At 38.2% G+C, this 27,173-nt stretch overlaps 1 protein-coding gene across 1 annotated transcript in view; it reads right to left on the minus strand.

Annotated features, from left to right (window-relative positions):
• Nucleotides 1-27,173, minus strand: part of lqf (epsin homolog lqf) — a 102,559-nt gene that overhangs the window by 18,678 nt on the left and 56,708 nt on the right. Inside the window, exons 10-13 of the mRNA XM_070102920.1 lie at nt 26,747-26,800; nt 19,800-19,914; nt 13,981-14,187; nt 8,804-8,971 (exon numbers count right to left, since the gene is read on the minus strand). Coding sequence (XP_069959021.1) covers nt 8,804-8,971; nt 13,981-14,187; nt 19,800-19,914; nt 26,747-26,800 — 544 coding nt within the window. The remainder of the gene's footprint in view (nt 1-8,803; nt 8,972-13,980; nt 14,188-19,799; nt 19,915-26,746; nt 26,801-27,173) is intronic.

Consider the following 27,173-nt stretch of genomic DNA (forward strand, 5'->3'; position numbering starts at 1 on the left):
ACCAGAGATGCAGACAAGATTTACCGACTGTACATACAGTCATCCTTACTGTTAAAAATTATACAAGCTAAACTGTGGCTCATATCACAACCCACTTGACTTTCTATTCAGAATCAGTTGTCAAAACATTTGACACTTTTAACAAAGCTTATTGCACGTGATCATCATCTTACTAAATCTAAATACAGCCGCACCTCATTTATCCATGTATTGCACATCCAGATATCCAAGTTGCATGAAAGATCTGACATATCTACTGCCAGATCACTAAGTCTTCACTCACAAGGGGGCCCTGAATCATATTCTTAGCAAAGCTATTACTGTTTCTTGATTTATTCTGAATATCCAGTCAAATAATATAAATATAGCTAAGTGCTAAACCCTATCTAGTCTATTCTGGATGAACAAGGCTCGGCTGTGATAACTGGCTATACATAGTGCAGGGGTACCTTATAGATAATCTGGCCATATCTCTTAATTTTTTTTTTTTTTGTAAATAACAAAGCACAATAATTTGCAAATTTTAATTACGTACTATAAATTATTGCCATTATTAGTACAGCATTTAAAAAATTAAAAGATGCCAAAATAAATGTAAGATAACAAGCATTTTTCTGAATAGTTAATATAGTTCATATTTGCAAAAAAAGGCAAATTAAAAATTGGAACTGCAGATATTGACTTTGGTAATATAAAATGTGTGATATTCTATGAAAGAGTATAACCCATTTTTTATAATACTATAATAAAAGTAATGCTGAGTGCAGAATCTATTAATTACACCCTCAAGATTTTAAATCTTAAAGGACCCAAAAAGCAAAGGATACCACATAGCCCAGGACAAAGCAATAAAGTGTAGTTAAGACCCACGTCCGAGACTCCAATATCAACGGAGAAGCACATATCTGCAGCGTGTTGAACCTACAGCCTGCAAAGTCTGGAAGCAGTTAGTAGCATAAAACATATACAAGTGTACATTTAAACTTATGTTAAACCAATAGAATAGAAATTAAAAATGTTACATTAATTAAACATTACTTTTCATACAATATATTAATATAAAGGGGGAGAGAAGAAGTGTCCAATGGATTAAGAAGAAAACAAACAAACATTATTTATGCTTTTATGTAGTGCCTTAATGCATGCTAATTTACACATTACACACAAACCCCCCAAAAAACAAGCATTTACATTTATAAGTACACAAGATTTTGTCTTCAGTCTACCTTTAGCATCATAACTAGCTTAAAGCAGGGTGACAAGCTATATATTTTATATATTCCAAAAGCAAACTACTGTAGTGCTGCAACCTGTCCTACTAATGCTAACACAGATTATTCCTATTTCTATAGCTAATTTCTCTTCATGTTATTTATCACATTAGGTTAATGTTGTGCAATGATGCATAAAGGCAGGATCACTCCTACCTTTACTTTTTTTTTATTAACACATCGGCCGTGTCCCACCAAGGCAGGGTGGCCCGAAAAAGAAAAACTTTCATCATTCACTCCATCACTGTCTTGACAGAGGTGTGCTCACACTACAGTTATAAAACTGCAGCATTAACACCTGTCCTTCAGAGGGCAGACACTGTACTTCCCATCTCCAGGACTCAAGTCTGGCCTACCAGTTTCCCTGAATCCCTTCATAAATGTTACCTTGCTCACACTCCAACAGCATGTCAAGTACAGTGGTCCCTCAATAATCGTCTGGCCTGAAAGTCGTCCATTTCAGAAATAGTCCCGTTATTTCGTCTAAATATTGGCTCGCAAATGGTCCGTTAACTCGCTAATCGTCCTTCATCTGGGACGGGTACTCACGCTCTGAGCCGCCTGGGCCTGCCTTCCCAGCCAGTATGAGATTGTTTACCAGTGAACGACGGTCCCCTCACTTGCTCCTACGAAATATCTCATAATATTCCATCGATTTTAGTGCTTGCAAGTGCTAAAAAAGCTACCATGGCTCCAAAGAAAGCTTCTAGTGCCAGCCCTTTGGTAAAGAATGTGAGAAACACATAATTTATGAAAAAGTTTGTAGAAAAATACAAAGGTGGTGGTGGTAGAGTGGAAGCAGTTGTGATAGTGGTTGATGGTGGTAGTGATGGCGGTAACAGTTGTAATAGTGGTAGAAGGTCGTAGTGATGGTGGTAGAGGGTTCCTTCTTTAGTGATTCAGCGATTCTACCAACTCCTCCAATGTTGTTGGAGTTATATAGGGCTACAGAAAACACCGCCGCCTCAGCTGCTGCTTCACCACCATTATGGATGGCTTACTCTCAGTGGCCCTTATATACCCAACAACAACACACCTCTCATGACATACGTAATGACTTATTTTATTCATTCTAGAGTATATTCCATGTTTCTATTTTATTAATATTGTTTATTATGTCATATTAGTTGAATTGTGATAGATAAATAAGCCGTAGAGTTGATATTAGTGTCATATTCTCCAACAATAAACTTGCCATCCCTCCTTCACACAAACAAGTCTCCAATAAGAACATAAGAAAGGAGGAACACTGCAGTAGGCCTACTGGCCCATACTAGGTCGGTCCTTCACAAATCCAACCCACTAACAGAACAAATGCTACCCAAGCAATAAGCTCAGGTGCAAGTCCGACTCAAATCCAACCCCTCTCACTCGTGTATTTATCCAACCTAAATTTGAAACTACCCAATGTTTTAGCTTGGATCACCCTACTAGGCAGACCGTTCCACTCATCAACTACCACTATTACCAATGTTCATTTATACATTTTATTAGTGCTTTACATTTATTTGGCATTTTTTTCTGCATTTTTATATTTTATTATCACACTGGCCGATTCCCACCAAGGCAGGGTGGTCCGAAAAAGAAAAACTTTCACCATCATTCACTCCATCACTGTCTTGCCAGAAGGGTGGTTTCCACTACAGTTTTTAAACTGCAACATTAACACCCCTCCTTCAGAGCGCAGGCACTGTACTTCCCATCTCCAAGACTCAAGTCCGGCATGTAAATCTATATTTATGCTAGGGAAGTGACCCGTGAAGTGACCTAGAGGGGGATTCCCCTTCCAAACAATAACCTCTCTTCCCTCTCTCCTCCTCCCTGTCTTCCATTCATCAACAACAGCCTCCAATAAAGGTAACTCATGTTGAATGTTCATTCTTTTGTGCATGTAAATCTATCTTTTAAGTAAAAAAAAAAATTGTTGTTGATACTTCTGGGTGTCTGGAACGAATTAATTGGATTTACACTATTTCTTATGGGGAAAATTGATTCGAAAATCGTCTATTTCAATAATAGTCCCACTTCCAGGAACTGATTAAGGACGATAATTGAGGGACCACTGTACAGTATTAAAAACCATTTGTTTCCATTTGCTCCTATCTAACACATACACACATGCTTGCTGGAAGTCCAAGCCCCTCGTGCACAAAACCTCCTTTATCCCCTCCCTCCAATCTTTCCCAGGCCAACCCCTACCCAGCCTTCCTTCCACTACAGAGTTATACACTCTCAAAGCCATTCTGTTCTGTTCCATCCTCTCCACATGTCCGAATCACCTCAACAACCCCTCTGGATAATAGTTTTGGTAATCTCACACCTCCGCCTAATTTCCAAACTATGATTCTCTGCATTTTCACACCACACATTGCTCTCAGACATGACATCTCCACTGCCTCCAGCCTTCTCCTTGTTGCAAGGAGAAGGGTAGAGGCAGTGAAGATGTCATGTCTGAGAGCAATGTGTGGGGTGAATATAGCAACTTTTACATACCCTCTTAAATTCTTTCACTGACCTTTAAAACTTCTCTTCAGAATCTTCCCAAAAAACTGTTATCAGCAAAGAGTAACTGTGGTAATTCTCGCTTTTCATCAGATTCATTATTTTTTAATTCCACACCTTTCCTCAACACACTAGCGTTCACTATAAACATGTTAAAAAAAAAAAAGCTGCAATCACACAACACTGTCCAAGTCCCACTTTCATTAGAAAATGGTCCCTGTTCCTTGTACATTTCCTGAACATGAGCATCACTATCTGCATTTTTTTTTACAATACACTATACTACTTTTAGGGACCTATCACCTATCTCATACATTTATAACATATCACATTTCTTCCCTAATCACACTATCATATGCCCTCTCTAAATACATAGATGTAACAAATATATTCTTATCTAAGTATCACTAGCACACATCTTCACTGTAAACACTAGGTCTACACACCATTCTTACACCTCCACAATCCTGCTTTGTCTTGCCCCTAACTTGCTCACTAACAATTCTACCATACACTTTACCCAGTATATTCAATAGGCATGTTTATCTAAAAGTCTTACACTCTCTCACCTTTTCTGCCAATCCTTATTCTTTCATGCATATGATGAAATAAATACAACAATCGCTCAAACACTATTTCCACATGAAAGAAAGATGATAGTAAAGGACCAAGTAATTTGACTGAGGAAGGAAGGAATGAGAGCTCACAAGCAATGACAAGGAAGTCTGTGAAGCACTGATAAAAAGATCTGAAGAAGTCTTCTCAGTGGAAATTGGGGCAATACCAGAAAGGAAGGGGGGAATGGGGAGCACTGACAAGTACTGGATGCCATCCGCGCAAAAGGGCGACGGTAAAGAAGCTTCTGATGGTCCTGGATACATCAAGGGTAATGATCTGATGAATCACCATAGATTCTGTGAGGGGGTGTAGAAGCACTGTCTAAACCACTAGCTATGATCTACAATAAGTCACTTGATATGGGACAGTTACCAGAGATCTGGAAGACAGCAATTGTAGTCACTATATTTAACCCTTAAACTGTCCGAACATAGATCTATGTTAGTACTGCTAGCACTCCAAACAGATCAATGTTTTATTTTTCCTGCTTCCAAATTTCGCACGATTGGCCTGAGATGCCTGGTCAGTACTGAATGGGTCTTAACACTCAATGAGTGCAGTATTAAAAAAATCTGGGACCACTTAGTATCTTGTGGGAGCACTAGTTCAATTGAGCACCAGCTAGAGCAAATAGCATGGCAAACACCAGGGATTCACTGATGTCATGTGATGTTGACCCAGAGTTTAGTGGCTTTGAGATGGATGTGGCCACAAGTGGTCGAGGAAATATCAAAAACCTTGATGATAGCCCATAGGCAACACTTGTGCAACATCCTTTCATTTTTGATACCACTGGTAGTGTCATCCTGCCAGAATGTCCTATAACCTATGCCCTAAGTAAAGAGAAACAATTCTGGAACGTGTAATACGTATTCGGCAGGCTGGCCAGCTGGGTGGGTGGCTGACTGACTTTAGCTGTCTCTCTACCTGTATCTGTCGCAGTCTATCTCTGTCTTTCTCTCTCTCTTAGGTACACATAGTACAGCTATTATTTTTATTATTATTAACACATCGCCTGCCTCCCACCAAGGCAGGGTGGCCCGAAAAAGAAAAACTTACATCGTCATTCATTCCATCACTGTCTTGCCAGAGGGGCGCTTTACACTACAGTTTATAAAATTGCAACATTAACACTCCTCCTTCAGAGTGCAGACACTGTACGTACTTCAAATCTCCAGGACTCAAGTCTGGCCTGCCAGTTTCCCTGAATCCCTTCATAAATGTTACTTTTACTTACACTCCAACAGCATGTCAAGTATTAAAAACGATTTGTCTCCATTCACTCCTATCAAATACGCTCACGCATGCTTGCTGGAAGTCCAAGCCCCTCGCACACAAAACCTCCTTTACCTTCTTCCTCCAACCTTTCCTAGGCCGACCCCGACCCTGCCTTCCCTCCACAACAGTTTTATACACTCGAAATCATTCTGTTTCGTTCCATTCTCTCTACATGTCTGAACCACCTCAACAACCCTTCCTCAGCCCTCTGTACAACAGTTTTGGGAATCCCGCACCTTCTCCTAACTTCCAAACTACGAATTCTCTGCATTATATTCACACCACACATTGCCCTCAGACATGACATCTCCACTGCCTCCAGCCTTCTCCTCGCTGCAACATTCATCACCCATGCTTCACACCCATATAAGAGCGTTGTTAAAACTATACTCTCATACATTCCCCTCTTTGCCTCCAAGGACAAAGTTCTTTGTCTCCACAGACTCCTAAGTGCACCACTCACCCTTTTCCCCTCATCAATTCTATGATTCACCTCATCTTTCATAAACCCATCTGCTGACACGTCCACTCAGAAAATTTCTGAATCCATTCACCTCCTCCATACTCTCTCCCTTCAATCTGATATCCAATCTTTCATCACCTAATCTTTTTATCCTCATAACCTTACTCTTTCCTATATTCGCTTTTAATTTTCTTCTTTTACATACCCTACCAAATTCATCCACTAACCTCTGCAACTTCAAGTCAGAATTTCCCAAAAGCACAGGGTCATAAGCAAAAAGCAACTGTGACAACTCCCACTTTGTGTTTGATTATCCTTTAACTCCACACCTTTTGCCAAGACCCTCACATTCACTTCTCTTGCAACTCCATCTATAAATATATTGAACAACCACAGTGACATCACACATCCTTGTCTAAGGCCCACTTTTACTGGGAAATAATCTCCCTCTTTCCTACGTAGTGTAAATTACCTTGGATAACTAAAAAATTCCAGGCAAAGTGCTATACAGTGCTTGTAGATATAAGGCTTAATAAGCACAACTAGCAAGTAATATGCATTTTTCACTTGATCAGGAATCAGATGTGATGACTGCATAGTGTGTAATACCCATTGGTTTAAGAGCCATTCTCCGAGACAGAGAGACAAGCAGACTGAAAGACACACACACACAGGGGCAGACAGAAAGACACACACACACACATGCAGACAGAAAGACACACACACACACACACACACACACACACACACACAGGCAGAAAGACACACAAAGGCAGACAGAAAGGCAGACAGAAAGACAGACAGACACAGGGAGACAAAGACAGACAGAAAAGCAGAGCTAGACAAATAGACAGATACAGACAGACAGGCATACATGTTTGTGTGTAACAGTGAAAACAAATAAAGCCAGGGTTCCCTGGAGCAGTGCACTATCATCAAATGTCACTCCACTGTCAGAAGTTTAGTGACACTCGTCTCAACACCATGCTTCAAGGAGTTTCATATATACTCCAGCATGTCTAAAACATTGCCGAGACCTATAAATACTTTGCATATATTTCTAGACAATTGTAAACAACCAAGGCAGATGAAAATGTTCACCTGTCAGTGTGTTTGTGACTATTTGAGTACTATTTCAGTACCTAATATTAATGTCAGAACAAAGATTGGCTATAAAATCACAAGAACTACTATAAATTGTAATTATCAGAACATAAAAATTATATAAAATGAAAACGAGAAAAGAATGTATATTGGCAACACTTCTGCAGCCGGCAGGACTATGTTGCTGTCGGGTGAGCATCCAGTGCCATCTTCACGGTCTTATATCTCGGTAAGTAATGGTCCTAAATTTTTTTTTTGTCTTATTACACACAGAAAATTGCCCTCTTTAATTAAAAAAAAAAATTCAAAATATTTGGAGAGCTGGCAGTGAAAACGTAGATCTACGTTTGGACCGTTTAAGGGTTAAGAAAGTGGAGACAGAGGGAATTAAACTAAAGACCAGTTTCTCTGACATGCATACCTTGCAAGGTAATGGATAAACTTATCAGGGGTAGTAGTAGTAGTAGAACACTTGAAGAGAAATGGTTTCATAAACAATAACCAGTATGAGTTTAGGGATGTAAACTCTTATTAACTTGTTAAGAGTTATATGACAAAATAACAGATGTGCAACAAGAGGGGGGGGGGTGAAGATTGGGAAGGAGCAAAAAGACTAGAAATGGGGTATAGACTAGGACACAGAGGCTGTAGACTTCATTCAAAGAGAAAGATCTAAGGGTGAACACAGTGCCCAGTATGAGGCCAGAGGCTCATACCAGCTGAATAACCTCTGCAGCCAATGCTCGTCTGGCAAATCAAATGGTAGTCTTGCCTTCAGGAATCGCAACAGCAGTTTTATTCTGGGCCCATCATATAATATACATGAGGTCCATCTTGAAGTATGTAGCACAAGTATGGAATCCACAACTGAAAAAGTATATTAAGAAACTGGAGAAAGTGCAGAAGCATACAACAAGGCTTGTGCCTGAGCTAAGAAACATGAGCCAAGTGGGGAGGCTAACAGAATTGGACCAAATGACATTGGATGACAGAAGAACCAGGGGAGAAAAACGTAACCAACAAAATACTCAGGGGACCAGGTAAGGCAAGGAATGGGAACTTGGGGACACCGCTGGAAATTGAAGTCAAGAGATGAGCCACAGGAATGTTAGGAAGTATTTTTCTCAATCTTAAGAGTGGTTGAGAAGTGGAACGATCTTGTCACATGATGGAAGTAGGCTCCACACAGTTTTACAAGTGGCCATGATAAGGGGGAGTGGATCTGAAGAGTGGTAAGTCAAGAGGCAGGGCCAAGATCTAAGAATTGGCCCCTGCAACCACAAATAGGTGAGAACACACACGCATGCACAAACACACAGTATATATACATTATAAAAGTAAAGTTAAGGTGCAGTAAGTAAGCTTTATTAATATAAGCTTGTCACTAACCAGTGCAAAAATCCCAGAGAAGAGAGTACGATACAAAACAAGATTGTTGTTTTATATAATGCCACCATATATACTGTAGAAAATTTGCCAACATTCACAAGAGGTAGCCAAGACTTATTTTTAGTAATAAAAAGAAGTTAAGCATTTTCCCTGCTTCGAAATCCTTTACACTACTTACCTAAGCCAGCAGGCAACTGTTTAGCAGACACAAGGTTATCCAAATTTACAAGGTTGCAATTTTCCCCCAAGAAGGCCGCTGGAGATTTGGATTTTGGTGGTGAAGCTCTGCTATTGTCCGTCATAGTTGTACTAAGCCCACTTAAATCAAAATGATCTGATACACCATCTGTCAAGAGATTATCTATTTATCAATGTGAATACAGTACCTATTGTATGTTTGTAACTATACACTTTACAGTGTACTACACAAAAAATACAGTATTATTAAACAATAAACAAGTGAACTGCAAGAAGGGTCTTCAATTCTAGATCATTATTTATGACTTTAAAGCAAAAGTGAAAAAAACATCATGTGAAAATATAACACTGAAGAGTTGTTTTAACCCTTAAGCTGTTCAAATGTAGATCTAAGTCTGCACCGCTAGCACTCCGAACATTGATCTACATTTTATTTTACATGCTCTCAAATGTAAAAAAAAAAAAAAAAAAAAAAAAAAAAAGTAGATCTATGTTCAGAGCACTAGCGGTGCAAACATAGATCTAAGTTTGGACAGTTTAAGAGTTAAAGGGAAAAAAGTAATAAATATTAATTATTGATATAAATGAACAGATATGTTTATAAATAATTCAAACTTTGTAGAGGACACTAAGACAATGTTTTGGACCATCATCAACAAGAATCATTATATGTTACTGCTACATTTACTGGGAAAGCACGAAACCTGTGGAGATCATACAGCACCTTGGGAAATAAAAGCACTCAGGTTCAATCCAAGAGAGGATAAATCTAATTCCTTGGATCAAGAGCCATCCACCAGTACCATAGCACTTCCCTCGAGGGGTCGACTAGTATCAAGTCACAGTTCTGATTTCATGAGGATTCAGGATGCACTGAAACAACATTGAAGGTTTCCTCTCCAAAATGTGTTTTTTTTTCATAAATGCTTCCATCCACAGTAGCGATTTTTTTTTTACACAATGTTGTTACAGCAGTAGGCTAATATATACTGCATTATTATATAAGCTAAAAGCCGCTACCTGTCTCAGCTCATTTAAAAGTGTTTCCTAATACGTATTATCTTTATGTGAACCAACAAAACAAAACAGCAGACATTAGTGATCCACAGATCAGCCTCACACTAAGGCTTTCTATAGCAAACTGGTAAAGAGGGGCTCAGTTTAGGCGTGAGAACCCACCTAGCATGAGCTAGTAGGCCTACTATTACTTTACTTACATAAGCAACAGAAATATACAATACTCATTTCAGTTTATTTGTACCAGATTGATGAATAATTTCATGATTATCTGATTTTGTAATAGTGAAAGTCATAGTACCTTGGCTGGAAGTCATGAAAGAAAAAAAGCAGAGGAAACAAGGCATACTAGAAAAAAGGTGGTGTAAAAAAGTTTAAAGACAGGTCAAGAAGTGAAAATGCCAGAAAGCAGCCGATGATGATGAACAAGTGAGTGAGGAAGCAAGCAAGCAAGCAACAGCATTAAATAATAAGAAAAATTATATCCCAATAGGCTGGAGCAGCTGGGTATAAGAACATAAGAATGGAGGAACACTGCAGAAGGCCTACTGGCCCATGCAAGGCAGGTCCTTATCAAAACAACCTCTACCTAAAGCTACCCAAGAAATAACTCCCGTACCCACTGACTCCAATCAAACCCAGCCCCTCCCACTCATATATTTGTCCAATCTCTTCTTAAAGCTACCCAAGGTTCTAGCCTCTATCACCCCACTGGGAAGACTGTTCCACGGATCTACAACTCTGTTAGAAAACCAGTACTTACCTATGTCCTTTCTAAATCTAAATTTATCCAACTTAAATCCATTATTTCTGGTTCTTACCTAGTTCGACACCCTCAGTACTTTATTAATATCTCCTCTGTTTATACCCGTCATCCATTTATACACTTCAATGATATCTCCCCTCATTCTACGTCTCTCCAGAGAGTGGAGATTTAAGGCTTTAAGTCCATCTTCATACGGGAGATTCCTTACACAGCAAATCATTTTAGTCATTCTTCTCTGTATGTTCTCTAATGCGTCTATATCCACCCTGTAGTAAGGGGACCAAAACTGAGCAGCATAATCTAAATGAGGCCTCACTAGTGATGTATAGAGCTGTAAAATAACTTTTGGACTTCTGTTACTTATACTTCTTGAGATAAATCCAAGTAAACTGTTAGCCTTGTTGCACACACTAAGGCACTGCTGTCTTGGCTTTAGGTTTCTCCTTACCATGACTCCCAAGTCTTCTTCACATTCTGTATGATCAAGCACTACTTCACTTAGATTATAGCTTCGAGGGTTATTTTCATTACCATTTCATCTGCCATTTTGTAGACCAAGACATTAATTTGTCCAAATCCTCCTGGAGTTCATTGCTATCCTCCTCAGAATGAATTATACAGCCTATCTTTGTATCATCAGCAAATTTACTCATGTCACTCATAATCCCTTCATCAAGGTCATTAATGTAAATTATGAACAAGAGAGGGCCTAAAACTGATCCTTGTGGAATGCCACTAGTGACTAATCCCCATTCAGATTTCACCCCATTAATGGTACCTCTCTGCTTTCTATGGGTAAGCCATGCCTCTATCCATACTAGAACTTTACCTCCTATACCATGAGCTGCCACTTTTCTTAAGAGTCTCTTGTGAGGTACTCTATCGAAGGCTTTACTAAAATCCAAATAAACAATATCATATTCTTTATCAGTCAACTGCCTCAAATGTTCTATTGAAGAACGTCAGTAAATTTGTCAGGCAGGAACGACCTCTCGTGAATCCATGCTGAGATTCATTTATCAAGTTATGCTCTTCAAGGTGACTTCTAATAATGTCAGCTATAATTGATTCTAATAACTTACCCACTATAGATGTCAGGCTTATTGGACGGTAATTTGAAGGAACGGACTTATCCCCTGATTTGAATATAGGAACCACATTAGCCATCTTCCACAACTCTGGCACAACACCAGTAAGGATGGACGCATTAAACAAACTCGTTAATGGCCGACTAAGCTCCGTCTTGCATTCCTTAAGTACCCTGGAAAACATCTCATCGGGTCCCGGGGACTTATTTTGCTTCAGTTTGTCTATTTGTTTAATAACCATGTCCCTCGTGACAGTAATACATTGGTCCCTCGCTTTTCGTAGTTCTCGGGAATCATAGATTTCGAAAATCATAGGGATATTTTCGTATAAACATGGGCTCGCTAATCATAGGTTGACTCGCGAATAGTAGTTTGTCCGGGATGTGTACGCACGGTGTGAGTCGGGGCGGCCTCCCTACCCAGCCAGTCTGGCATTGTTTACCAGTGAGTGAAGGTCCCCTCACATGCTCCTATGAAATATTTCATAATATTTCACTCATTTTAGTGCTTGCAAGTACTAAATAAGCTACCATGGCTCCAAAGAAAGCTCCTAGTGCCAAGCCTGTGGTAAAGAAGGTGAGAAATACGACTGAATTTAAGAAAAACATTACTGAATTGTGCTTGACTGTGACCACAGACACTCACTTGACCCTAAGGGAATTTTGGAGAGAACACTTCAGCATCCTCCATTGCATAACCCTTATAGGTATGGCTTGGGAAGGAGTGACTACCAGGACTTTGAACTCTGCTTGGAGAAAAGTGTGGCCAGATTGTGTCGACAAAGAGGGATTTTGAAGGGTTTGGGACTGACCCTGATGAGCCTATGTCTGTTGTCAAATTAACTGTGGCACTGGGGAGTTCCATAGGGTTGGATGTGAGTTTGGAGGATGTGGAAGAGTTGGTGGAAGACCACAATGAAGAGCTCACCACTGAGGAGCTGCAAGAGCTTCAGCAGGAACAGCAACAGAACGCAGCTCAGAATCTTGTTGCAGAGGAGGAAGAGAGATGGAAGAAGGTGCCGTCTTCAGAAATTAAAGAGATTTTTGCTATGTGGGGTAAGATGGAAAACTTTATGGAGAAACATCACCCTGACAAGGTTGTTGCAAGCCATGTTGGCAACATGTACAGTGACAAAGTCTTGGGCCATCTTAGGGAAGTGTTAAAGAGACCCCAGAAACAGAGCTCTCTCCACAGTTATTTTGCGAGACAGGACTCCAGTGACTCTCAAGGTGGTCCTAGTGGCATTAAGAAACAGAGAAGAGAAGTAACCCCAGAAAAGCAATTGGTACCTGAGGTGTTGCTGGAAGGGGATTCCCCTTCCAAACTGTAAATAATCAAATCTCTCTCCTCCTCCAGTCTCCCATACACTAAGAAGAATCTCCAATAAAGGTAAGTGTTATGTTGTTAATGTTTCATTCATCATTTCCCATTGTATTGTTTATGTACTACATCTATATTTCATGTAAAAAAAATTTTTGTTTTAATACTTCTGGGTGTCAGGAACGGATTAATTGTATTTACATTATTTCTTATGGGGATAATTGATTCGCAAATCGAAGATTTCGATAATAGTAGCAATTCCAGGAACGGATTAACTACGAAAAACGAGGGACCACTGTATTAGTTAATTTAAATTCATCATGAACTAAATAACTGTTAATTACGGGAATCTCAATTACATCTTCCTGTGTAAAAACTGACAAAAAATAGTAATTAAATAAGGAACACATTTCTAGTTCGTTATCCGTCAGCTTCCATTCCCAATTTTCAGAGGTCCTATTTTTTCCTTCACCTTCGTCCTATACATTTGAAAGAACCCCTTTGGATTAGTCTTTGATTCATTAGCAACTCTAATTTCATAGTCACGTTTAGCCTTTCTAATGCCCTTAAGCAAACATACTTATAATGTGGAGATACCCAGCTACTGAAGCCTGTTGATTTAATATGTTTTCTCACTGCTGAATACTACTGTTACTCTCGGTCTGTTTTATGGTGTTTTTGAACTCTGACCTGTCTTTATCTTTCCCTCCCTCTTTCTAACCTATCTTCTGGTTTTCTTTCCATTTTATCTCTCAGCTGTAACTATTTAAAAATAACTACACACACAGGAGGAAGTGGAAAAACTATACTGATTATTTATTACTGTTTTAAAAGATAATGTTTAAGTGGAATGAGAACATTATGAAAAGTACTGATATACCTTTATAAATTTATATTTTAATAGTTTCTAAATAAAACTCCAATAATAAATTCATATACTGAAATTTTAAATAAAACAGTCCTTACTATTAGTTGGTTTATCCCTTATTGACAAAGCTGAAAACTCATCCATGTCGCCATTGTTTGTTGGTGAAATGGGTGCAAACGGATCTTTAGTTTGGGGCTTCGCAGGGACCGGATCCCATGGGTCATTAGTGCCAGCAGGTGGCGTGGTGGTCTTAGCAGCAGGAGGTATAACACCTAAGACTGCCCAAGGATCATTACCACAAATACCTGAAAATGAACACAGACATTTGATAATAACGGTACAAGTAGATGGAAAACATGGACTAAACTACCACTACTGCAACAGCACTGTACTACTACTGCTATTGTTTATGCAACACCACTGTGCTCTAGGTGGACCATGGTTAACAGTGCCTCTTGAGTGCTTGTAGAACAAATGTTAATATGATGGTGGTCACTCAGTAGACACCACAGTACTTACTGAGCAATTCACAGCCAGTTCCAATCTGCAATCAAATCTCTGTCTCAGACTTTTGCTTGACTGATTTCAAGGGACTGAAAAATTACCTGGGTGGGCTAAATTGGGATGTCCTGACCATGGGTCAGGTAGGTGGTCTTGGTTGCCAATATGACATTTTTCAGAGCATAGTTCTAGCTGCCCAGACAACTTTTGTTCCGAGTAGGGAAATTAGATCTAACAAAAATGATCCTAAGTGGATGAACAATAGATTAAAACATCTCATTGGTCAAAAGAGAGGCATATAGAGATGTATCAAAAGAGGGGAGGGGCAGTTAAGAATCAATATATTCAATTAAAGAGAGAAATAAAAAAAAAGAAATAAGAAAAGCAAAAAGGGATTATGAGGCTAAGGTTGCAAGGGATTCAAAGATTAACCCAAAAGGGTTCTTTCAGGTACAGTGGACCCCTGCATAACGATCACCTCCCAATGCGACCAATTATGTAAGTGTATTTATGTAAGTGCGTTTGTACGTGTATGTTTGAGGGTCTGAAATGGACTAATCTACTTCACAATATTCCTTATGGGAACAAATTCGGTCAGTACTGGCACCTGAACATACTTCTGGAATGAAAAAATATCGTTAACCGGGGGTCCACTGTATACAGAAGATTAGTGACAAGATAGGCCCACTCAAGAGTAACTCAGGTCAGATCACTGACAGTGATAAGGATATGTGTGAAATTTTCAATTCTTACTTCCTCTCAGTTTTTACTCAGGAAGATACTAGCATAATTCCAGAAACAATATATTATGTAGAACAGGATGATAATAAACTATGCACGGCTGCAGTAACAGGTGACATGGTCCTCAGACAAATAGAGAAATTAAAAGCTAACAAATCCCCAGGCCCTGATGAACTGTTTGCAAGGGTGTTAAAGGAATGTAAAGAGGAACTTAGCATACCTTTGGCTAATCTTTTCAACATATCACTACAAACTGGCATAGTGCCTGATAAGTGGAAAATGACAAATGTAATACCTATTTACAAGGCAGGTGATAGGTCCTTAGCTTCGAACTATAGACCAATAAGCCTTACCTCCATAGTGGGAAAATTTGTGGAATAAATAATTGCCGAAGCAATTCATAGCCATCTCAAAAGGCATAAATTGATTAATGAATCTCAGCACGGTTTTACAAAGGGGTGTTCCTGTCTTACGAATTTACTGTCTTCACTAAGGTATTTGAGGTAGATCATGGTACTGAATACGATATTGTGTATATGGACTTCAGTAAGGCTTTCGATAGAGTTCCACATCAGAGGCTATTGAGGAAACTCAATAGGAATAGGAGAAATTTTTTCCTAGGTTGAGGCATGGTTGATGAATAGGCAGCAGAGAGTTTGCATAAATGGGGAGAAATTAGAATGGGGGCATGTCACAAGCAGTGTTCCACAGGGGTCAGTGTTGGGCCCCTTGTTGTTCACAATCTACATAAACGACATAGACGAGGGAATAAATAGCGACATGAGCAAATTTGCTGATGACACCAAAATAGGCCATCCAATTCATTCTAATGAGGACATTAGAGCACTCCAGGATGATTTGAATAGACTGATGCAGTGGTCAGAGAAGTGGCAGATGCAGTTTAATATAGACAAATGCAAAGTTCTGAATGTTGGACAGGAAAATAACCATGCCACAAATAAACTAAATAATGTAGATCTTAATATTACGGATTGCGAAAAGGATTTAGGAGTTGTGGTTAGTAGTAATCTAAAACCAGAGTGTATCAATCTGTAGTGGAAGGAAGGCGGGGTAGGGGTCGGCCTAGGAAAGGTTGGAGGGAGGGGGTAAAGGAGGTTTTGTGTGCGAGGGGCTTGGACTTCCAGCAGGCATGTGTGAGCGTGTTTGATAGGAGTGAATGGAGACGAATGGTTTTTAATACTTGACGTGCTGTTGGAGTGTGAGCAAAGTAACATTTATGAAGGGATTCAGGGAAACCGGCAGGCCGGACTTGAGTCCTGGAGATGGGAAGTACAGTGCCTGCACTCTGAAGGAGGGGTGTTAATGTTGCAGTTTAAAAACTGTAGTGTAAAGCACCCTTCTGGCAAGACAGTGATGGAGTGAATGATGGTGACAGTTTTTCTTTTTCGGGCCACCCTGCCTTGGTGGGAATCGGCCAGTGTGATAATAAAATAAAATAACAAAAGTAGATCTACTTTTTTTACATATTTTCAAATATAACAAAAAAAAATGTAGATAAAAGTTTTTATTACACGTTTTCAAATGTAAAACAAAAAAGATCTACATTTTTTTACATACTTTCAGATGTTGAAAAAACGTATATATACGTTTGGACCATTTAAGGGTTAATCTGTTACAGACACCCAAAAGTATTAAAGAAATATTTTCTACATGAAATGTACATTTATCTACACAGAAAACAATGATACATGAAGAATAAAACAGTAACATCATCACATTTACCTTTATTGAAGACAAGGTGATGTATGGAAGACGGGAGGAGGGGAGAGGATGGAGTTTACAATTATTTGGAAAGGGAATGCCCTTCCATAAAGACTTCAGGTACCAAGTCCTTATTCTGGGTTACTTCCCTCTCTTTTAATGCCACTAGGGCCAGCTTAAGAGTCACTGGACCCCTGTCGCTCAAAGAAGTGTTCTAGAGAGGTCCGTTTCTGGCGTATGTTAGGAATTGTGCTGGGAAGCAGGACAAGATAGTTCTTCACTGTGACCCTAATTTCAGCTCTACGGGTTATTTATCTAGCACAATTCGTCTAATATGACATAATAAACAATAACATAGAAATATGATATATACTGTAGAATGAATAAAATATGGCATTAAGTATGTCATGAGTGGTGGTGTGTTGTTTGTTGTTGGGTGTATAAGGGCCACTGAAAGTTAAGCCTTACATAGTGGTAATGAAGGTGGCAGCAGAGGAGGCAGTGTTAGTCAGTAGCCCTATATACCTCCAACAATAATGGAGGAGTCAGTTTTGTGCTGTCCTTTTTCTATCGATTAATCGCTTAACTTACTTGCTACACTGTTAATGCTACACTTTAGCGCTGACTGGTGCTATAGTCTTTATAGACTCCTGCTGCTTTAGTATCGTACATATTGCAGAATCTCTCTCAGCCCTTTACCAAAGGGTTGGCACTAGAAACTTTCTTTGGGCCCATGGTGGTTTATTTAGCAGTTACAAGCACTAAAAAAATGGAATAATACAAATGTATCGTATGAACGCATTGGATCGTCCTCACTGGCTGGTAAACAATGGCACACTTATTCCGAATATTACTTATTCCGATGATGTCTTAACCCGGGGGTCCACTGTATATGTGAATATTACTTTATTGTTTTTTAATGCCAAGTTCTATTGCTAACTTATGTTAGTGTAAACTTGTTATCTAGTATTTCTATGCATTTACAAGTGGAAAAAAGGGTGTTCCACTTTACAGAGATAGCCTGGAACCTAACTTGTTGTATAAGTGGGGCCCTACTGTATAAGCTTCTCCATGCATGGCACAAACTATGTTATTCTGTTATACAATTTTATCTTCTTAAAAATAAAGTTGTATTTTCTTTCCTTGAGAGGCTGAAAATTTCACTTTGCTTATCCTCTTAAGGTTTATATGAGGTCACCTCATCTGTTTTCTGAGCGAGAACATATAAGAAAGCTCTCTTCATACGATTTCCTTTTCAACAAGGATATGAGTTTTGTGTTTTCTCTACACACACTCATTAATCTTTCATAAAACTTTTGAGGCCAAAACTGGTCGAGTCAATTCTTTACTGTGATGGAAAAAAATTAATTACTATATTAACCCTTTTCACTGTCAAGACCCCTGCTCGCAAACTTGCTCTCGGTGTTTGAAAAAAAAAAAATCTATTGAAATGATAGAGTATCTCTTCCTGATGGTAATAAAACCAGAAGTGCGAAATTTGATGAAAAACTTACAGAATTACGCTCTCATGAAGTTAGCGGTCTTGGCAATATTTATGCATTGGTGATTTTTCCTACTTTCAGCCCTATTTTGGGCAAATTCAATTGTTCCAGTCGACTATATTCATAGCTATTTTGCCAGCGCTCCTTTTGTTCTATTGACTGAGTACAAGAAACCGCCTGTTTACTTATTTCAACTGCCCAATAAAGTTATCAGAAATTGGCAATTTGGCCAATTTCATACAAAACTGAAGAAAGGCCAATTTCAAAACAGGGTGCAGAATAAACAATGCAAACATTCCTAGCACTAAAATAATGGTTTCTCTGTTCATTAGTAATGTCTCCAGGCCCCTTCTTATATTACGCTTGCTTTCCATTTTGAATTTTTATTCACACAAAAAATAGAAGATTTACTGTTATGCAGACTACTGCATTATTTCACATATTATATAAATAATATCAATGCATTAGTGAAAGCATATCAGACCCACCGTTGACGTGTACTGGATGTGTGACTTGATTTGCTTACTCTTGAACATGGTCAAAAATCTAACATTTCCACTATTTTCAGCTCCTTTTCAAGCTACTTTTGCTCTGTATACCATTCAAAATCATCTCTTATTTCTGTAATATATCTCCCATTCTATCAAATGAGACCAAGAAAATGAGAATATAACCATAAATACCATATGAAAATACACTGCAAAGTTGCTGTTTCAAACCAAAAACATGGTGGCAGTTTTTCTTGTGCACTGTGCACTGAAGGATTTCTTTTATACTGCATACACACTGACCACTCAGCAGTAACAGCCTCGTTGATCAGGTCCTGATCCACCGGGAGGCCTGGTCATGGACCGGGCCGCGGGGGCATTGATCCCTGGAGTGCCCTACAGGTAGACTCCAGGTAGACCCATTCTCTCACATGTAGGCTTACCAGCTATCTCCCACAAGACTGGAAGCTGCTTGAATTTTGGCATAGTATTAAAGGACAGAGAATGGATTCAAAGCTGTAATATCATGGGACCGACAGTGAAAGGGTTAAAAAATATGTTACTGATTATTTATTAAGCATTCCAGTCTTACAGACCATCCAGTTTTATTTAATAAAATTTCCTATTAAAATTATTTTAGACTTGATAACTAATCCCTTCAGAAAATTATTCATTCCTTTATTTAACTTGTCAGAGTCTTTCTTTCCCATGTATTATTAAATGCTAGATTGTATGCATTTATAATTGCAAGCCATTCATCCTTATTTTTTTAGTTTTTATCTATAGTACCACTGAAATTAACACAGTATGAATGAAAATTTGTATCTGGCGTCTTGCATATTTGTTTTGTTTCTTTAATTAGGAAAATACAAGCACTGTATGAGAATATGCACTAACCTACCTATCTTTGTCATCCCCACCAAGACCCACCAGCAGAGATATTTTAAGCAAATAAGACCTCACCTCCCATTGGTGGTTCAGGTGATCTGGCTGGTGGAGGACCCCAGGGATCACTTGTAGTTGGCGGAGATGTGACACGTGACGGAGGACCCGATGCTGGAGAACCCCATGGATCAGGCTGTGGAGATGAAAATATGATCAAATATACATTATGTACAAAATAAAAAAATTCTGGAGAGGAAAAAATTATTAGTTGCTGGTAGATCTTCTGAAATGATTGAAAAGTGTAGATTTTCTAATGAGGGGGAAGCTCTAATCTATTACGGGTTTCACAATGTCTAAGAAAGGCACCATGTACAGGACTGGTAATTCTATTTACCACTTCCACAAAGGCCAAGAGTTAATTGTTTTGTAATGCATCTCATGCAAATGAAAAAAATTTGAAAAATGTTCCTAAAATCCAAAAAATAATGAAACTACTAAGTGTGCCATGTACATAAACTCAGTATCAGTTACCATTTTATCACCATCCTATTCCGTTACGAAAACCATTGCCAAATGTTAAGCATACAGCTCAAATATAAAAATAAAGAAATAATATTAATACAGTAGACCCCCAGTTTTTGTAATTAATCCATTCCAGAAGGTTGGCTGAAATCTGAAATGGCTGAAAACCGAAGAAATATTTCCCATAAGAAATAATGTAAATCCAATTAATTTGTGTCAGACACCCAAAAATATCAACAAAAAAAATATTTTATAGAGAATAACTATAGTTGAACATACAGAAAACAGCGAGATATACGTAAATATAAATGACTAATTTTAATGATAAATGAACATTTTTTTTTTTTTTCCAACAAGTCGGCCATCTCCCACCTTTATTGAAAACTTGTTGGCAAGTAGTATTTATTTGTAGTCCCAGGCAGACTACATCCCAGGTGTATACCTACCAGCTACATACGCTGTGACCTACAGCCATAATACCACCATTGACATACCACGTTCGCTGAGTTTAATTGTTTCTAACAGCTACCTTTAGATGCCATCATAAACAAGGGGAGAATTAATGAATAATTCATGCTGAGAACTGTAAACAAAAGACTTATGTACTAAGGGTGGTTACTGGGCCAATGCAGATTCATACACGTTTTCTCTGAAGCTGGACTAGAGAAAACGTAATGTTTACCCTCCACTGACCCCTTGATAACATATAAACATTGCATGTTTATATGCTATGTAACGTGTTTCTTTTACAATTTTGAAGAAAATATCAGATGGATTAATGAAAATGTCATTAACCTAAATACGACATTTAATGTGCCCAAGAGTGACTCACGAAAGTATGAGCGGCCCAGGCGCATGCGTCTGGTACCAACGATTTCCGAGCGGATGTACGAAACCCGGGGGGGGGAAATTTCGCCGAAAAAAAAAGTGCTCGAAATCCGAACTGTACGATTTTCGCACCAGCCGAAAACCAGGGGTCCACTGTACAGGTTAGGATACCCCAACAGACTAGGTATATTTGAGATGAAGCAAATGTCAAGTTAAAAGTACTATATACTACCATCCTTGTTAATTTTAACCGAATTCTGTATTTGATACTGTACACTAGAGTACATGTATTAAGTAATACTAGAGTGCAGTTGATGTTAAGCAATACTGGAACAAAACTAATAAATATATCCTGCAAAATATATCGGAGTTGACTATTCTTAACTATCATTAGTCATAATGGCAGTTAGCTCTGGAAAATACATACATACAAGAAAAATAGCAGGAAGAATGGTAAATATAAAAAAGAGCAAGAAATACTAGGAAGGTGAAAGTAGAACCAAGAGAAAACATTTACCAATGGTAGACTAACTTTAGAAAAAGAATCATACCTAACAAATAACTTAATAGAAAATTTCAAGAGTACTGAAATTCTGCGACATATTACTAAATATGTATTACATTTAACAATAAGATCTTCAGACAAGTTAATTATATTAAACCTAGCAGATAAATGATCAAAACTTCAACTATACATTGCTAAGTATATTTAAAATAGAGTTTTAGTCTGGTTGAAATCCATGCATAACCAGGGGCTTTACAAAATGTAGGACATAAATATTGCTCAATTTTTCAACAATTATGTACAGTTTGAATTTTTTTTTTTTTTATCTTGGCCATAAGTCGACACTATAAGTAGAGGTATACAGTATTGCACATTGTCAAAAATTATCTGGTTTTTACCTAGACAAATATACATAGCCAAGTCTGCATTTTTTTTTTTTTTGAGGGAATGGGGAGGGAAAATTCAAGCAAACCCATAATCACTGAAATCCACCAATATTTTCATTGAACTGAGTTGTAAGAAAGCAGATAGCACATACAGTAGAACCCTCGTAACCACAGGGTAATATGTTCCAAGACCTACTGCAGATACCCAAAACTGTGGATAATAGTGAACCCTATATGTCTTTTTCACTTACATTCATATCTACGATAAAATTTAATAAATTATGCACAATAAGTTGAGAACTGTGACATTTCTGGGCTACGGTAAACTGCAAAAACTGGATCTGCAGATACAGGGGTCCTACTGTAAAGGACCATAAGTACTGGCATTGTAGGAACTGGATAAGAACAATGAAATGGTATCTGAAACCTGATGAACATACATACATAATGTTAGTCTCTGTGATTACAGGTCAGCCATCACTAATCCGGCAATCAGTAATCTGGCACTAATTTCGGCTAGCATTACTTTAAATTTCCAGGGTCGTCACACCAACCTGCCGCTACTGTTTAGTGGCACTACTTGCTGAATAAGTCATTCTAATTTCTTTTTCTCCATTTATTGTTATTACCTGCTTACTTTTGTCCTTAGCCATGGTTCCAATGTTGTGTAAGGCACATACACAGGTGTATTTGAAGCCACTGTCAGTCACCATGAGCTCAACTCACTCACATAAGCTGTGACTGGTAAATTTGAGCCTACATATGAGAGAATAGGTCTGTGTGGTAAATGTGCGCTATATAAAAAAAATCCTGCAGTACGCAGTGCATAATGAGGAAAAAATGACCGTGTTTTTGGTGTACAACAGCGACTTTGTGGTGTATTTTCGTATGGTTTTTATGGTTGTATTCTCGTTTTTTGGTCTCATTTAATAAAATGGAAGATACATTACAGAAAGAGAAGTCATTCTGATTGGTCTCACAACGGAAAGTACCTTGAAACTGAGCTCATAGTGGAAATGTTCGATTTTTCCCGATGTTCAAGAGTAAACAAATGGTGTCACCATCCAATACATATCCAACTGGCCGGTCTACTATGTGGTCACAAATAGGTTGACATTATACAATTATACTGTATTACAATAATGCAGTAGTCTGCATAACAATAAATCTCTTATTTTTCTGTGTGAATAAAAATTCAAAATGGAGAGCAAGTGTAATATAAGAAGGGCCTGGAGGCATGACTAACAAAGAGAAAATGTTATTTTAATGCCAGTAATGTCTGCAGTGTTTATTCTGGACCCTATTTTGAAATTAGCATCTCTTGAAGTTTGTGTGGAATTGCCAAATTACCAATTTCTGACCACTTTATTGGGTGGTTGAAATAGGGAAATGGGTGGTTTCTTGTACTCAATCAACAGAATAGAAGGAATACTAGCAAAATAGCTATGAGTTTGGTAGACTGAAACAATGGAATGGGCCAAAAATAGGGCATAAAGTGGGTAAAATTGTTGATGTGTAAATATAGCCAATGGGTTAAGTGTATTCTAACCTAACCACTCTGTAATCCGCCAAAATCACTAATCAGGCACCCTACAGGTCCTAATCATGCTGCATTAATGATGGCCAACCTGAACTTATTTTAACCAATTCAAAGTGTCCAACATACTAGTATGCAGGCGAGAACTACCCAGCATATATCTGATGTATGTATTAGTATGCACAACTTTTTGTGGCTGCAAAAATGCCACCTACCAATATTTCTGACCTCAGTGCAACTGTTTGGGTCTCCTGTAATCCATCAAGGGTAACACTGCCTAACTAGCATAAGCAATGAAACCAGGAGCTGTTGTTCCACCAGCAGCTTCCCTGCCAGCAAACAACAGGGTGTGAAGCTGACAGGAAGATGACTTATTCATTCCCAACTGTCAAACAATGTGACAATAATTATTTTCATGCTTTGAGAAGTATTACACCTTAAAACAATTGTAATGCAAATATTTTTTGTACACAATGTTAGAAGACCAAAGCATTAAAAAACAGAAAAAAATCATTCATTCAACACACCGGCCACATTGCATAGATTTATACTGCATATTCCAGGTGTAGCAATGTTAGGCTAAGCATTTCCCCATGTCTAAAATATTAAAATACACCCTGAAACACACATCATAAACTTGTGTACACAGTGTTAAATATTACAAACAATAAACTAAAAATCAATCATAATTTGGCATCAAGTTGCATAATGTAAATAAAACTGGCACTTTTATGCTGCTGTTACCGACAAGTGATAATGTTCTTGCCAACTTTGACACCTTAAAATTGCAAGTTTTTATCAGATTCTACTCATTTGATTTATAAAAATGCACTCTTTCAATCTGTAAGTAATTTTTTTTTTCAAAATCTTGCCACACAGTAAATTTAATTTCAGAATATGATACAGTTAAGGTATTAATCTGCTGCAGAAAAATTAAAGTTAAATCACCTTGCCAAACAATTTTTCTGATTCTTTTTTTAAGTTAAACTGCACATGTACAGGATGTGTAATAAAGACTACTAAGAGGGGTTATAGATAGCAACTAACTAGGTGCCATATGGTGACTTAGCAAGTGTCTCGTTGCTTGACACAATCTGGAAACAACACAGGGAGAGTCTTCTATAAAACAGTTTTGTGGCAAACTTTAAATAAGAACGAGCTTGGATAAAACAAAAACATAAGCACAGTTAAGACCAGAGATTACTGTATAATCAAATTCCTGGTGTATACAGTACCTGTTGTATTCCTACATGCTTTATTGTACTGTATTCCATTGTCCTATCCACTGGATAGCATACTGGCCAGCAAGTTTCAGGACTCGCATGCCATGGGTTTAAGTCCTAACTATTGATTTACTATATAAAAAAAAAAATGCTCCACTAGGTACAGTACTTGCACCTAATCTTTTCCTCATCCTTATATCAGATAAAGATGTAATCCATAACATTAGAATTTGCACAAGTGTGTCATCCATTGAGTACACAGTAAATATCCTATGATGATTAATGAGGACAAATTTCAGTCATTCTCTTACGGAAAATTTAAGGAAATTATAGCTAGAACAGAGTATATAACACGCACTAACACAATAGACTTATTAAAAACTGAGGTTGTATGTGAAGGACTTGGGAATGTTAATGTCAGAGGATCTCACCTTCAAGGATCATAACAGTGTCACTATCACATATGCAAGGAAAATGATAGGATGCATAATGAGAACTTTCAAAACAAGGGATGCCATGCCAATTATCTGCTTTAAGTCACTTGTTCTCTCTAGGCTGGAATACTGCTATTAATAAACAGTCCCATGCAAGGCAGGTGAAATTGCAAACCTATAGAATATACAGAGAACCTTCACTGCATTTATTATTTCAATCAAGCACACTAATTACTGGGAGCATTTGAAGTCCCTTGCCTGTACTTCCTGCAACCCAGGCAAAAAAGATGCATCATAATCTATACCTGGAAAATTGTTGAGGAACTGATCCCAAATCTGCACACACAAATCACTCCCTATGAAAACAAGGCTTAGCAGACAGTGCAATATACCTCCAATGAAAAGCAAAGGTGCCACAAGTGCACAGAGAAAACATAATAAGTGTCCAGGGCTCAAGACTGTTCAATGGCCTCCCATCATACATAAGGGGAATTACCAACAGACCCCTGGCTATCTACAAGAGGGAACTGGACAGATACCTAAAGTCAGTGCCTGTACGGTGGGGCTGCGGTTCGTACGTTGGATTGTGTGTGGCCAGCAGCAACAACCTGGCTGATCAGGCCCTGATTCACCAGGAGGCCTGGTCGAGGATTAAGTTGCAGGGACAGTGACTGCCGGAACAACCTCCAGTTAGATTCCAAGTATATAGTGTATATCTTAGATGCAACAACTTGGCCCCCCACCCTTTTTTTAGGAGAAAGAGGGCTGAATGAAAGCAAATCCCCAAGAAGGAAAGAGGAGGAAAGTGGGGTGAGGACCCCTTAGGAGGAAAGTGGATGATCCCAAGGGAAAAAGGGGCAACCCTGAGGGAAAGGGACATGTCAGAAGGGATGAAACCAGAGGGTGAACTGAGGGGTTCAGTGAAGGACACAAAGACTGACTTAAGGCCAAGAATATACAGTACTCATTCTTCAATGTGATAAACACACTTTCCTGGCTTCTGATCAAGTTTTAAGTTATAAATAAATAAAATGCAATGTTTTAAATTGCCTAAATTTGCAAATATGAATATCTTGTAAAGCTCTCTAAATGTGAATGACTGAATCAGATTAAAACCAAATTTTCTTCACTTTGTTAAATGTGCAGCAATGCATATCAAAACTATAATAATCAAAAAGCAAGTCTGAATCTTGAGTTCAATATGTATTTGCTTAATCAATTTAAGCTAGCATATCACTATGTGTATTATTACAGCAACAGTATTCAACAAGAAGTTGATGAATTAGACATGTGTAATACCTGGGTATCTATTTTGAAGATGCTTAAAATCCTGGTCCTTTTCCAATTCAATACAATTTAATTACATAAAAAGCCACATCAGCTGTTTCCCACTGAGGTAGGGTGACCTAAAAAAGAAGAAAAACTTTCACCATCACTCACTCCATTACTGTTTTGCCAGAGGCATGCTGATACTACAGTTCAAATGTCCTCAGAATAAAGATGCCCAGGTGCTGAACATGTTTCTAATTCACGATATTACTATGTGGTTTATCATCTGTTCAAGTAACAGCTAGTGTTCTCACACAGTACCTGTTTAGGAGTTTCTGAGCCACCATTTGGGAGAGCCATTCCCCAGGGGTCTGTCTACATAAGAAAAATATACATTGTTATCAATGCCACTGCATACACAAATTTAATGGCAAAATTCACACAACTATCCTAAGACACCAAAAATCCAATCTACTCAAAGAAGCATAGAAAGATGTATGGGACAGGAAAGGTAATGAATGGATTAGGTCTCGAATTTATATGCCTAGACACTTCATTTACCCGGGAAATTTTCCCGAGATGAATGGCCATGACAGAAATGAAGCTGAATTCTACAAAGAAATCAACATTCAGGATAAAGAGGATTATACAATTGCTGAATATGAATATGTAATTAAAATAAAATTCAGTTTAGACATTAATATTAAGGAATAATTCAATAACTGAAGTGGTGCATTTAATTCTTTAG

The sequence above is a fragment of the Cherax quadricarinatus genome, chromosome 84 (assembly GCF_038502225.1).
Source record: "Cherax quadricarinatus isolate ZL_2023a chromosome 84, ASM3850222v1, whole genome shotgun sequence".
Lineage (NCBI taxonomy): Eukaryota > Metazoa > Arthropoda > Malacostraca > Decapoda > Parastacidae > Cherax > Cherax quadricarinatus.